The 13,621-nt window shown below is 46.7% G+C and overlaps 2 protein-coding genes across 2 annotated transcripts; both read right to left on the reverse strand.

Moving 5' to 3' along the window:
- Nucleotides 1-1,070: 1,070 nt before the first annotated feature.
- On the reverse strand, nt 1,071-13,261 carry LOC142382503 (uncharacterized). Its single transcript, XM_075468435.1, has 2 exons — nt 12,731-13,261; nt 1,071-5,330 (listed from the first exon to the last, which is right to left on the reverse strand). The coding sequence occupies exons 1-2, from the start codon at nt 12,945-12,947 to the stop codon at nt 3,979-3,981; spliced, it is 1,569 nt and encodes a 522-aa protein (XP_075324550.1). The 5' UTR covers nt 12,948-13,261; the 3' UTR covers nt 1,071-3,978.
- Nucleotides 11,146-12,696, reverse strand: LOC142382539 (uncharacterized). Its single transcript, XM_075468540.1, has one exon. The coding sequence runs from the start codon at nt 12,660-12,662 to the stop codon at nt 12,039-12,041; it is 624 nt and encodes a 207-aa protein (XP_075324655.1). The 5' UTR covers nt 12,663-12,696; the 3' UTR covers nt 11,146-12,038.
- Nucleotides 13,262-13,621: the final 360 nt, after the last annotated feature.

Consider the following 13,621-nt stretch of genomic DNA (forward strand, 5'->3'; position numbering starts at 1 on the left):
CCTGGAGCAAAGCCCAGAGGTGGGGCCCGACAGCAAGCGCCTGATGGCCGGGCCTGTGCCCATGGGGCTAAGTAGGGCACAGCCCGCAGATACAATGTGAGTCACCCGTCCGACGGGCTGACCACCCATGGGAGGTGCCAAGAGGGTGCAATGTGAGTTGGGTAGCAGCTGAAGGCAGAGACCTTAGCAGTCTGATCCTCGGCTACTGAAGCTGGCTCTTGGGACGTGGAACGTCACCTCTCTGCTGGGGAAGGAGCCTGAACTGGTGCGCAAGAATGAGCGTTTCCGGCTAGATATAGTCGGATTCACCTCGACGCACAGCTTGGGCTCCGGAACCAGTCTCCTTGAGAGGGGTTGGACTATCTTCCAATCTGCAGTTGCTCGAGGTGAGAGGCGCAGAGCAGGTGTGGACATACATATTGCCCCCCTGCTGTGCGCCTGTACATTGGGGTTTATCCCGGTGGATGAGAGGGTAGCTTCCCTCCGCCTTCGGGTAGGGGGACGGGTCCTGACTGTTATTTTTGCTTATGCACCAAACAGCAGTTCAGAGTATCCACTCTTTATGGAGTCCGTGGAGGAGGCACTGGAGTGCTCCTGTAGGAGACTCCCTTGTTCTGGTGGGGGACTTCTATGATTGTCATGGACTGTCCATAAAGAACACCATGTTCAGGCACAAGGGTGTCCATGTGTGCACTTGGCACCAGAACACCCTCGGCGACATTTAAAAGATCGACTTTGTGGTTGTATCGTCGGACTTGCGGCTGTATGTCCTGGACACTCGGGTCAAGAGAGGGGCGGAGCTTAAGTTAAGTTAAGTGACTTTATTTATACCCGAAGGTAGATTTGGTCCTCCGCTTTTAACCCATCCAGGTTGGCGCCTGTTGACACACACGCACAGTGTCACACACTCAGATACAGATGCCAACCTGGAGCGGTGGGCAGCCATGAAGCACGCGGGGAGCATGGGGGTACGGTGCCTTGCTCAAGGGCACCTCAGCCGTGACAAGGAGGTGGACTGACTCCACTCCAGCTATCAGTTCCACCAAGCGAAAGTGGGAATCGAACCGCCAACCTTCCGGTTATTGGACGACCGACTCTAATCAATGAGCCAGAGCCGCCCCACCGATCAGTTGTCTCCGCTGGTGGGGGAGGAAGCTGATCAGACCCGGCAGGCCCAAACATTTTGTGAGGGTCTGCTGGGAACGTTTGGTGGAATCCCCTGCCAGAAGGAGCTTTAACTCACATCTCCGGCAGAGCTTCAACCATGTCCCGGTGGAGGTGGGGGACATTGAGCCCGAATGGGCCATGTTCCGTACTTCCTTTGTTGAGGCGGCTGACCGCTGCTGGGGCCGGAAGGTGGTCGGTGCCTATCATGGCGGGAGATCCCGAACCCGCTGGTGGACACCAGTGGTGATGGAAGCCGTCAAGCTGAAGAAGCAGTCCTATCTGGCTTTTTTGGCCAGTGGGACTCTGGAAACAGCTGATGGATACCGGCAGGTCAAGCAAAACGCAGCCTCGGCGGTTGCTGAGGCAAAAACTCGGGCTTGGGGGGAGTTCGATGAGGCCATGAGGAACGAATTCCAAACGGCCTCGAAGAGATTCTGGTCCACCATCCAGCGGCTCGGGGAAGCGGTGCACCATCAACACATGTATGGTGAGGGCGGGGCTCTGCTGACCTCAACTGGGGACGTTGTGAGTCGGTGGGGGGAATACTTAGAGGACCTCCTAAATCCTACCGACACGCCTTCCGACGAGGAAGCAGAGTCGGGGAGCTCAGATGTGGGGCCTCCCATTTCTGGGGCTGAGGTTGCCACGGTGGTGAAAAAGCTCCTAGTGGCAAGGCCCAGGGGGTGGATGAGGTATGTCAGTAGTTCTTCAATGCTCTGGACGCTGTAGGGCTGTCTTGGTTACACACCTCTGCAGCATCACGTGGACATTGGGGACAGTGCCTCTGGACTGGCAGATCGGTGTGGTGGTCCCCCTCTTTAAAAATGGGGACCGGAGGGTGTGTTCCAACTAGAGGGGGGTCACACTCCTCAGACTCCCTGGTAAGATCTAGCCGGGGGTACTGGAGAGGAGGATCTGTCGGATAGTCGAATCGAGGATTCAGGAGGTGCAGTGTGGTTTTGGTCCTGGCCGTGGAACAGTGGTCCCTGTGTGTGGGGACCCTCCAGGACCCTGCTACACCCTCAGCAGGTGCATGGGAGTTCGCCCAACCAGTCTACATGCGTTTTGTGGACTTGGAGAAGGCGTTCGACCGTGTCCCTCGGGTAGTCCTGTAGGGGGTGCTCCGGGAGTACGGAGTGCCAGAGCCCTTGATAGGGGCTGTTCGGTCTTATATGACCAGTGTATGAGTTTAGTCCGCATTGGCGGCAGTAAGTCGGACATGTTTCCGGACATGTGAGAGTTGGACTCCGTCAGGGCTGCCCTTTGTCACCGATTCTGTTCAGAATTTGTATGGACAGAATTTCTAGGTGCAGCCAAGGAGTTGACCGGGTCCGTTTTGGCAACCTCAGAATCAGGTCTCTGCTTTTTGCAGAAGAACAGTCTTTTCCTCTCAGGCTGTCTCTAAGATGAACAGCTAAAACCGAACTCAAATATCAGTAACATCACCTGTAAAATATCTGTATATACTGTTCATACTGTGCACACTGCACATTTATATTTATTATTTCAGCCATGTAATATGCATCGTTGCAATCTACTTAGCTTTTTCTACATGTACATAGCTTCCATTTTCTGGTCAGTCTATGCTTATTTGTTCTTTTGGTTCGTACCGAGAGAGCAAAGTTAAACCGGAGTCAAATTCCTCGTGGCAATAAAAGCAATTCTGATATTGATGCAGTTCCGTTAGTGTCGTGGGGCCTCGACCTTCAGCTCTCACTGGAGCGGTTCTCAGCCGAGTGTGAAGCGGCTGGGATGAGAATCAGGACCTCCAAGTCCGAGACCATGGTCCTCAGTTAGAAAAGGGTGGAATGAGACCTTTCCCCAAGTAAGTTCAAGTATCTCAGGGTCTTGTTCACAAGTGAGGGCCGAATGGAGCGGGAGATTGACAGACGGATCGGTGCGGCGTCCGCAGTGATGTGGGCTCTGCACCGGCCCGTCGTGGTGAAGAAGGAGCTGAGCCAGAAGGCGAAGCTCTCGATTTACCGGTCAATCTATGTTCCTATTCTCACCTATGGTCACGAGCTGTTGGTAGTGACCGAAAGAACGAGATTGCGAATACAAGCGGAGACTATGTCTCTCGGCTGGCCTGAGAACGCCTCGGGGTCCCCCCAGAAGAGCTGGAGGAAATGGCCGGGGACAGGGACGTCTGGGTTTCTCTGCTCAAGCTGCTGCCCCCGCGACCTGACCCCCGGAGAAGCAATGGATGGATGGATGGATGGGTGATCTATGTAATCATAAAACGTAAGACAAGTCGCTGTGGGACAAATGCTATTTAATGTGAATTTTAACTGCAGAGCGGCTTTGAACAGCAGAAGATGAACCAGCAGCAAACACAAGGACAACATCATTTAACAGTTAATAACCAAAAGAAGACCGACACTCATTTGAATTTGGAGCTGACTCCACCAGGTTTTAGAGCAGACTCAACTAAACTCTACAGCAGAGATCTTTTGTCATTTGGATTAATGGGTTTTCAGAGTTTATCCAAGCCAGCCCATTGGTGGCACCCACTGATTGGCAACCTGTGTTCATCATGCACTTTGACCCAGTGTTTGCACAGTTTGTATGATCAGGAGGATTCCCCAAAACATGACCTATTTTTGTTTTGTGATACACAGTTTATCTGATCTCTTTTGTTGCCCCATCCCAACATTTGATGTTCTCTACAGTCTATTGTGAATAAAGATTTGAATATGAGCTTCTTAAATCATTGCATTCTGTTTTTATATACATTTTACACAGCGTCCCAGCTTGAATTATGGTTGTTCTCTGCATCCATTAAATTCATTCACATTATTTTGTACAGATGTTTCAGGACTGTAACTTTCTTCCTGCGTGAGTTCTCATGTGATTCAGCAGACTACTACTGTGACTGAAACATTTGCCACATGTTTTGCATGAATACGGCTTCTCACCAGTGTGAGTTCTCATGTGATACAGCAGACTACCACTCTGACTGAAACATTTGCCACATGTTTTGCATAAATATGGCTTCTCACCTGTGTGAGTTCTCATGTGATGCCGCAGAACTCCACTCCGACTGAAACATTTGCCACATGTTTTGCATGAATACGGCTTCTCACCTGTGTGAGTTCTCATGTGATCCTGCAGAGTACCATTCTTACTGAAACATTTGCCACATGTTTTACATAAGTACGACTTCTCACCTGTGTGAGTTCTCATGTGAAGCACCAGACCTCCATTCTGACTGAAGCATTTGCCACATGTTTTACAAGCGTGAGGCTTCTCACCTGTGTGAGTTCTCATGTGCCGCCCCAACACACCACTTTGATTGAAGCATTTGCCACATGTTTTGCATGAATAAGGCTTCTCACCTGTGTGAACTTTTATGTGAGTGGTTAAGTTACTGCTGCTTCTGAAAACTTTGCCACATGTAGAACATGAAAACAGCTTCTCACCTGTGTGGATTCGTGAATGCATTTCAAGTGTTGCCCTTTTAGAAAATCTTTTCCCACAGGTTTTACAAACGTAAGGCTTCTCACCTGTGTGAGTCCTCATGTGGACCAACAAGCCATTAGTATACCTGAAAGCTTTCTTACATATTTCACAAGAATATGGTTTCTTACCTGTGTGAGTCCTCATGTGACACAACAAACCATTTTTTCGTCTGAAAGCTTTCTTACATATTTCACAAGAATATGGTTTCTCACCTGTGTGCATTCTGCAATGTGCCCTCAACTCAGAGTAACTCATAAAGGCTTTTCCACAAACTTCACATTTTACTGCCTGGTCACCTGTGTCGGCATTAAACTGACTCTCATTGATCACATCGTTACTGTGATTTATGTTTCTCCCACGTCTCTTATTTGGCTTCAGCTTTGCATTTTGAGTTGATTCAGACTCTTCATCTCTCAAGTTTTTTTCCATTTCTTGTCTCTCAGCTACAGAGGAGTTCTGAGAGAGGAGCTGGTCACTGGTTAGTTCACTTTCCTCATGAGTAGGAGTCACCGATAAGATATCAGTCTCCTGTTTCAGTTCAAGCCACTCTTCCTCTTGAGAGGTGCAGCGTTCCTCCAGCTCTTCTTTAAACTGTGGCGGTTCTGGTTCCTGCTGGTCCAGACTGGAGTTGCTCTCGTGGTTAAAGAACTGCTGGTCAGTAAGAATCTCCTCCTCCTCCTTACAGACATATCGTTGTGAGAGGTCTGGGGGAAAAGGGACAAAACCAAAGGTTGATAACACGATGAGAGATGAATCTAAGATCTGGCAAAAAACATTTCAGTTTGAAATGTCGACACTGTAAAATATGCAAATGAGACTAATTATATGTCCAACTGAGCCTGAAGTTTTGAAGGTTTGATGAGTAAATGAGACCTTCACACAACAGTGCACGTGCTCGTACGCTCTTCCTGTCCTTTGAAGCGCTCTGAGTGGCAGGTTACAGGAATAAGGTGCATGAGCAGCCAGCACAGCATGCCGGGTCATTCCTCAGCTCCAGAAGGACGATCATTCGAACCATCAAAAGAGATACAGTGATCTCATTGATAACTGCTTTTAGCTTGATTGACAATCAGAGTCTCAGATATCAGGTTCTGTGCAGGTAACATTTATATAGAAGCCACAGGCTGGTTTAGATCATGCTTACTGTGACAGACTGCATCAAGACAGCCTCATGACACACAAACTAATAAATAAAGTAAATCAAAGTAAGAAGACACAAAGTTTTTGTGAAAGCTTAATGAGTGTCTGTGTTTTTAACAGTGTCTGCTGACATTTTCTCAAATTTATTTATTATGGGTGCCAATGCCGAAGGCATTAGACACACATATTAATCTGTTGCCAGACTCTTATTATTTTGCCGTTTCCGTCATGTCAAGCACCGATGGTCAGACCGGCATAAAAAGCACACCGATGCGTGCTCACGACCTCGATCGACCTTGTTTAGCCCGAATATGCCCTATTTTGGAGGCGTCATAACCAATGTTCCCTCTAAGCTGCTCGTATATTCTCAGCGCACAAGAAAATCTATGCAGCGCATAAAATAAAATTAACCATAAACGTATTGATTAATATCTAATATTAGACCTAATCTCCATCCATCCATCTTCCGCTTATCCGAGGATCGGGTCACGGGGGCAGCAGCTTGAGCAGAGACCTAATCTAATCTAATTAATTCGACCAATAATGTGTTTTTCTGTACCATCTTTCAATGTAACGCAGTGAGTGACAGGTGTTCAGCCAATGATACGATACGGTTTACTTACGCTAAGCAGCCAATCATAGCATTGATAGTGCTTGCATATGTGCCTTGCCCATACGCTCCGTGCAGGTTAGCTAGCTAACAACAGTGCAGTGGAAGTTGGACTACCTCGAGCGTCACATTCAGCAGAAAAGTCATTTGAAAGCTGTTGGAATAGTGAGAAGACTCAAAATGGGACAGGGTATTGGTACATTATTGCGGGAGAGCGCAAAAGACAGAGAGAAAAGGAACGAGCTGTCACACAAAACAAAATCTGTCCCCGTGCATGTTTAAGTTCTCATTGACAATATTTTGTCACTTGCCATCAAAATGAATGCATCAATGCTGTCAGTTCAACAAATCCACAATCACATGACAAAGTATATGAGTATACCAGAAAGCTGGCGAAGCAAAAACTATGCCTTTGAATTTGTGAACTCAATCAATGAGATAATGCAGAATAAGACTGTGTGCAGTGTTAAAAATGCACCCTGGCATACCCTGATAGTAGATGAGAGCACAGACATATCAGTACACAAAATGCTAGTCATATATATTAAATACAGGGAGGAAAATTATGTTAACTATAAAACTGTGTTTGGTGGCATCCTCCAGCTGACAGCATGCACTGCTCACATATAACATATAACATACTACACATCTCATGAACAACAAGATTTTTGTATTTTTCATTTTAAGTGGACCAAATCGCTTATATGAAAAGTAAACTAATGAAAATTGCGGCTGTGATTTGATTCTTTTAATAAGCAAATGTAACTTGCTATGATCCAAGGTTTTGAACAGGTGTGATACAGGTGTGTGGCCACAGCGTGCACATCTGATGCTGCTCACAGTGGTCGTCAGTGTGCTCAGGGAGCTTGTGTGTTTGCCAAAACACATGAAAAATTAGAGGGAACATTGGTCATAACTCAGCTATACAGAATCACACAGACATCATTCAAAGTTTATATGTGACAGAAGACTCTCGGCTTTAACTGAACTAAAGGATTTGTTGATACATTATACAGCTTTGACACAATGGCAGTTTACGTTTTAGGAAGACTAAATCTCTGCTGAGGTGGATCTCCCACTCAAATCCTCACTCAAAATTTATATGAAAAAAAAATTCCTCGAACAAATGTCTCTCATGTCCAAAATATCTCACAGATCTGGACAAATTTTTACTTCAAAACGTAGGTATTTTTGTCTTCTTTCACCCAAAGTCACACTCATTGAGCTCTGCCTCACAGATTTCTCACAAATTGCCTCACAAAATTATTTTGAAACTGCCATAAAAAACGAGCCACACGTGGTAGCCAAATGAAAATTACACCACTGGCTTCTGCCGTCTTTTGGAGCGCTGACGGTTAAAGAATTATTCGGATATGACTTTTACTTTTCGGACAGCGACCATTTGTTCCAGACATTTAAATCATTCAGCTCATTCAAATCATCATTGTAGTTTATTATTATTAGGGACCGAGCAGTGAAACTGCAAGGACCCTATTGTAACTGAAGGAGTTATTATTATTCTTTGCAAAAGGTACTCGAAAACTCATGAAATTCGGCAGGGACGACCTGCCAGTCGACGACATGGCAAATCTGGACTTTCTATTTTTGGGAGTCGCTCATTCACTCTGTAGCGCCCCCTATGATATTTACCACCGAGGTGGTGAAAAAGCTCCTCGTGGCAAGGCCTCTCCAGCACCTCCAAGACCGAGACCATGGTCCTCAGTTAGAAAAGTGTGGAACGCTCTCTCCGGGTTGGGAATGCGACCTTTCTCCAAGTAAGTTCAAGTATCTCGGGGTCTTGTTCACGAGTGAGGGCCGAATGGCGCGGGAGATTGACAGACGGATCGGTGCGGCATCCACAGTGATGCGGCATCTGCACCGGCCCATCGTGTTAAAAAAGGAGCTGAGCCAGAAGGCAAAGCTCTCGATTTACTGGTCAATCTACGTTCCTACCCTCACCTATGGTCACAAGCGAGTAGTGACCGAAAGAACGAGATGGCGAATACAAGCGGCCGAAATGGGCTTCCTCTTAATCCTTATATTTGATCAAGTAACGCTACACTCTACATCCTACTTCCAATGGACAGATCCTAACTTTCCATACTCACTGCTCTGCTTCTGCCCCAACTCCACATACCTAAGTTTTTTCCTTTCATATGCTTCCACACCGTGGATGATTAAATCATTTAAAAACAAAAAAGAAATGTTCTTAGAAGTGAGTTTATTAGTAGAAAACATTTTACAAAACCATGTCGTTTCTTCATCAATTTGCCAACTCTTAAACATTAAAAAGTTGATGAAATCCCAAAATACAAGCAAATACAAACATAAGATGAAACAATGAGTCCAGTTGGCAGGGAGCAATACCTGAATGCAAGAGTTCACAATCCATAAATGACTTTACTTGTAAAAACACAAAGGGAGACATCAGTAGTGTCAGAACCGTCTGACAGACTGTAGCTGCACATCCAAATGATCCATCCTATCAATCATGAATGACTGGTTGGTCTTTGAAACCCTCCAGATAATTGAAGAAGACTTTTAAAGAAAAACTAACTGCACAGATATACTACATCTGATGCAGAGAAGCACTTCTATCTCTTTTTTCTAAGCTGTTCTGAATAACGAGTGTCATTAAATTGACAAGTGACACAAGAGAAAGGTACGTACATAATCCTTTCTCTCTCGCTCTCAGCTGTCCACTGTGCCACAGTGACCCATTTCCCAACTTTGTGACCAACACTATGTAATTCAATAGACAGACACCTCACAAAGAGCCTATAAACCAAACTTGAAGGCACTCAACGACATTCCCAGCCATCATATAAATGCAACAGGTTTTCTTCCTGATAGTATTGTGAGAAGACGGAACAGCTCTAATCTTAACGAAAATGATTGACAATTTCAACCCAATTCTTACAAATTGGGTACAGGGCACAGCCCGCAGATGCGATGTGGGTCACCCTTCCGACGGGCTGACCACCCGTGGGAGGGCCAAGGGGGTGGAGTGCAATGCGAGCTGGGTAGCAGCTGAAGGCAGAGACCTTAGCAGTCTGATCCTCGGATACTGAAGCTGGCTCTTGGGACGTGGAACGTCACCTCTCTGCTGGGGAAGGAGCCTGAGCTGGTGCGCAAGGCTGGGTGTTTCCGGCTAGATATAGTCGAACTCACCTCGACGCACAGCTTGAGCTTCGGAACCAGTCTCCTTGAGAGGGGTTGGACTGTCTTCCAATCTGGAGTTGCTCGAGGTGAGAGGCGCAGAGCAGGTGTGGACATACATATTGCCCCCCTGCTGTGCGCCTGTACATTGGGGTTTATCCCAGTGGATGAGAGGGTAGCTTCCCTCCGCCTTCGGGTAGGGGGACAGGTCCTGACTGTTGTTTTTGCTTATGCACCAAACAGCAGTTCAGAGTATCCACTCTTTCTGGAGTCCGTGGAGGAGCCACTGGAGTGCTCCTGTAGGAGACTCTCTTGTTCTGGCGGGGGACTTCTATGATTGTCATGGACTGTCCATAAAGAACACCATGTTCAGGCACAAGGGTGTCCATGTGTGCACTTGGCACCAGGATACCCTAGGCAACATTTAAATGATCAACTTTGTGGTTGTATCGTCGGACTTGCGGCTGTATGTCCTGGACACTCGGGTTAAGAGAGGGGCGGAGTCGTAAACTGATCAGTTGTCTCCGCTGGTGGGGGAGGAAGCCGATAAGACCTGGCAGGCCCAAACGTATTGTGAGGGTCTGGTGGGAACGTTTGGCGGAATCCCCTGTAAGGAGGAGTTTCAACTCCCACCTCCGGCAGAGCTTCAACCATGTCCCGGTGCAGGTGGGGGACATTGAGTCCGAATGGGCCATGTTCCGTGCTTCCTTTGTTGAGGCGGCTGACCGGAGTTGTGGCCGGAAGGTGGTCGGTGCCTGTCGTGGCGGGAGATCCCGAACCCGCTGGTGGACACCAGTGGTGAGGGAAGCCGTCAAGCTGAAGAAGCAGTCCTATCGGGCCTTTTTGGCGGGACTCTGGAAACAGCTGATGGATACCGGCAGGTCAAGCAAAACGCTCCCTCGGCGGTTGCTGAGGCAAAAACTCGGGCTTGGGGTGAGTTCGGTGAGGCCATGAGGAACGAATTCCAAACGGCATTGAAAGAGATTCTGGCGCAGCCAAGGAGTTGACCGGGTCCGTTTTGGCAACCTCAAAATCAGGTCTCTGCTTTTTGCAGAAGAACAGTCTTTTCCTCTCAGGCTGTCTCTAAGATGAACAGCTAAAACCGAACTCAAATATCAGTAACATCACCTGTAAAATATCTGTACATAATGTTCATACTGTGCACACTGCACATTTATATTTATTATTTCAGCCATGTAATATGCATCGTTGCAATCTACTTAGCTTTTTCTACATGTACATAGCTTCCATTTTCTGGTCAGTCTATGCTTATTTGTTCTTTTGGTTCGTACCGAGAGAGCAAAGTTAAACCGGAGTCAAATTCCTCGTGGCAATAAAAGCAATTCTGATATTGATGCAGTTCCGTTAGTGTCGTGGGGCCTCGACCTTCAGCTCTCACTGGAGCGGTTCTCAGCCGAGTGTGAAGCGGCTGGGATGAGAATCAGGACCTCCAAGTCCGAGACCATGGTCCTCAGTTAGAAAAGGGTGGAATGAGATCTTTCCCCAAGTAAGTTCAAGTATCTCAGGGTCTTGTTCACAAGTGAGGGCCGAATGGAGCGGGAGATTGACAGGCGGATCGGTGCGACATCCGCAGTGATGCGGGCTCTGCACCGGCCCGTCGTGGTGAAGAAGTAGCTGAGCCAGAAGGCGAAGCTCTCGATTTACTGGTCAATCTATGTTCCTATTCTCACCTATGGTCACGAGCTGTTGGTAGTGACCGAAAGAACGAGATTGCGAATACAAGCGGAGACTATGTCTCTCGGCTGGCCTGAGAACGCCTCGGGGTCCCCCCAGAAGAGCTGGAGGAAATGGCCGGGGACAGGGACCTCTGGGTTTGTCTGCTCAAGCTGCTGCCCCCGCGACCTGACCCCCGGAGAAGCGGTAGATGGATGAATGGATGGATGGATGGATGGGTGAGCTATGTAATCATAAAACGTAAGACAAGTCGCTGTGGGACAATTGCTATTTAATGTGAATTTTAACTGCAGAGTGGCTTTGAACAGCAGAAGATGAACCAGCAGCAAACAATAAGGACATTATCATTTAACAGTTAATAACCAAAAGGAGACCGACACTCATTTGAATTTGGAGCTGACTCCACCAGGTTTTAGAGCAGACTCAACTAAACTCTACAGCAGATATCTTTTCTCATTTGGATTAATGGGTTTTCAGAGTTTATCCATGCCAGCCCATTGGTGGCACCCACTGTTTGGCAACCTGTGTTCATCATGCACTTTGACCCAGTGTTTGCACAGTTTGTATGATCAGGATTCCCCAAAACATGACCTATTTTTGTTTTGTGATATACAGTTTATCTGATCTCTTTTGTTGCCCCATCCCAACATTTGATGTTCTCTACAGTCTATTGTGAATAAAGATTTGAATATGAGCTTCTTAAATCATTGCATTCTGTTTTTATGTACATTTTACACAGCATCCCAGCTGGAATTATGGTTGTTCTCTGCATCCATTAAAGTCATTCACATTATTTTGTACAGATGTTTCAGGACTGTAACTTTTTACCTGTGTGAGTTCTCATGTGATACAACAGACCATCACTCCGACTGAAACATTTGCCACATGTTTTGCATAAATATGGCTTCTCACCAGTGTGAATTCTCACGTGCTGCCGCAGAACTCCACTCCGACTGAAACATTTGCCACATGTTTTACATAAGTACGACTTCTCACCTGTGTGAGTTCTCATGTGCTGCTGCAGAGTACAATTTTTACTGAAACATTTGCCACATGTTTTACATAAGTACGACTTCTCACCTGTGTGAGTTCTCATGTGATGCACCAGACCTCCTCTCTGACTGAAGCATTTGCCACATGTTTTACAAGCGTGAGGCTTCTCACCTGTGTGAGTTCTTATGTGCCGACTCAACGTATCACTGCGACAGAAACATTTGCCACATGTTTTACAAGCGTGAGGTTTCTCACCTGTGTGAACTTTTATGTGAGCGGTTAAGTGACTGCTGCATCTGAAAACTTTGCCACATGTTGAACATGAAAACGGCTTCTCACCTGTGTGGATTCGTGAATGCAATTCAAGTGTTGACCTTTTAGAAAATCTTTTCCCACAGGTTTTACAAACGTAAGGCTTCTCACCTGTGTGAGTCCTCATGTGGACCAACAAACTACTATTATTCCTGAAAGCTTTCTTACATATTTCACAAGAATATGGATTCTTACCTGTGTGTATTCTGCAATGGGCCCTCAACTCAGAGTAACTCATAAAGGCTTTTCCACAAACTTCACATTTTACTGCCTGGTCACCTGTGTCGGCATTAAACTGACTCTCATTGATCGCATCGTTACTGTGATTTATGTTTCTCCCACGTCTCTTATGTGGCTTCAGCTTTGCATTTTGAGTTGATTCAGACTCTTCGTCTCTCAAGTTGTTTTCCATTTCTTGTCTCTCAGCTACAGAGGAGTTCTGAGAGAGGAGCTGCTCACTGGTTAGTTCACTTTCCTCATGAGTAGGAGTCACCGATAAGATATCAGTCTCCTGTTTCAGTTCAAGCCACTCTTCCTCTTGAGAGGTGCAGCGTTCCTCCAGCTCTTCTTTAAACTGTGGCGGTTCTGGTTCCTGCTGGTCCAGACTGGAGTTGCTCTCGTGGTTAAAGAACTGCTGGTCAGTAAGAATCTCCTCCTTCTCCTCACAGACATATTGTTGTGAGAGGTCTGGGGGAAAAGGGACAAAACCAAAGGTTAATAACTCGATGACAGATGAATCTAAGATCTGACGAGAAACATTTTAGTTTGAAATGTCGACACCGTAAAATATGCAAATGAGACTAATCATATGTCCAACTCAGCCTGAAGTTTTGAAGGTTTGATGAGTAAATGAGACCTTCACACAACAGTGCACGTGCTCGTACGCGCTTCCTGTCCTTTGAAGCGCTGTGAGTGGCAGGTTACAGGAATAAGGTGCATGAACAGCCAGCATGCCGGATCATTCCTCAGCTCCAGGACGATCATTCGAACCATCAAAAGAGATACAGTGATCTCATTGATAACTGCTTTTAGCTCAGAAGCGGCCGAAATGGGCTTCCTCTTTATCCTTATATTTGATCAAGTAAC

This window comes from Odontesthes bonariensis, chromosome 1 (assembly GCF_027942865.1).
Source record: "Odontesthes bonariensis isolate fOdoBon6 chromosome 1, fOdoBon6.hap1, whole genome shotgun sequence".
Classification (NCBI taxonomy): domain Eukaryota; kingdom Metazoa; phylum Chordata; class Actinopteri; order Atheriniformes; family Atherinopsidae; genus Odontesthes; species Odontesthes bonariensis.

Bases quoted from the DNA above. Each gene is read 5' to 3' on its own strand.
- LOC142382539 (XM_075468540.1), bottom strand. From the start codon at position 12,662: ATGAGGACTCACACAGGTGAGAAGCCTTACGTTTGTAAAACCTGTGGG.
- LOC142382503 (XM_075468435.1), bottom strand. From the start codon at position 12,947: ATGGAAAACAACTTGAGAGACGAAGAGTCTGAATCAACTCAAAATGCA. The intron at 5,331-12,730 runs GTAAGAATCCAT...CTTTTCCCCCAG, and splicing joins CCATTGCAGAATACACACAG to ACCTCTCACAACGATATGTC.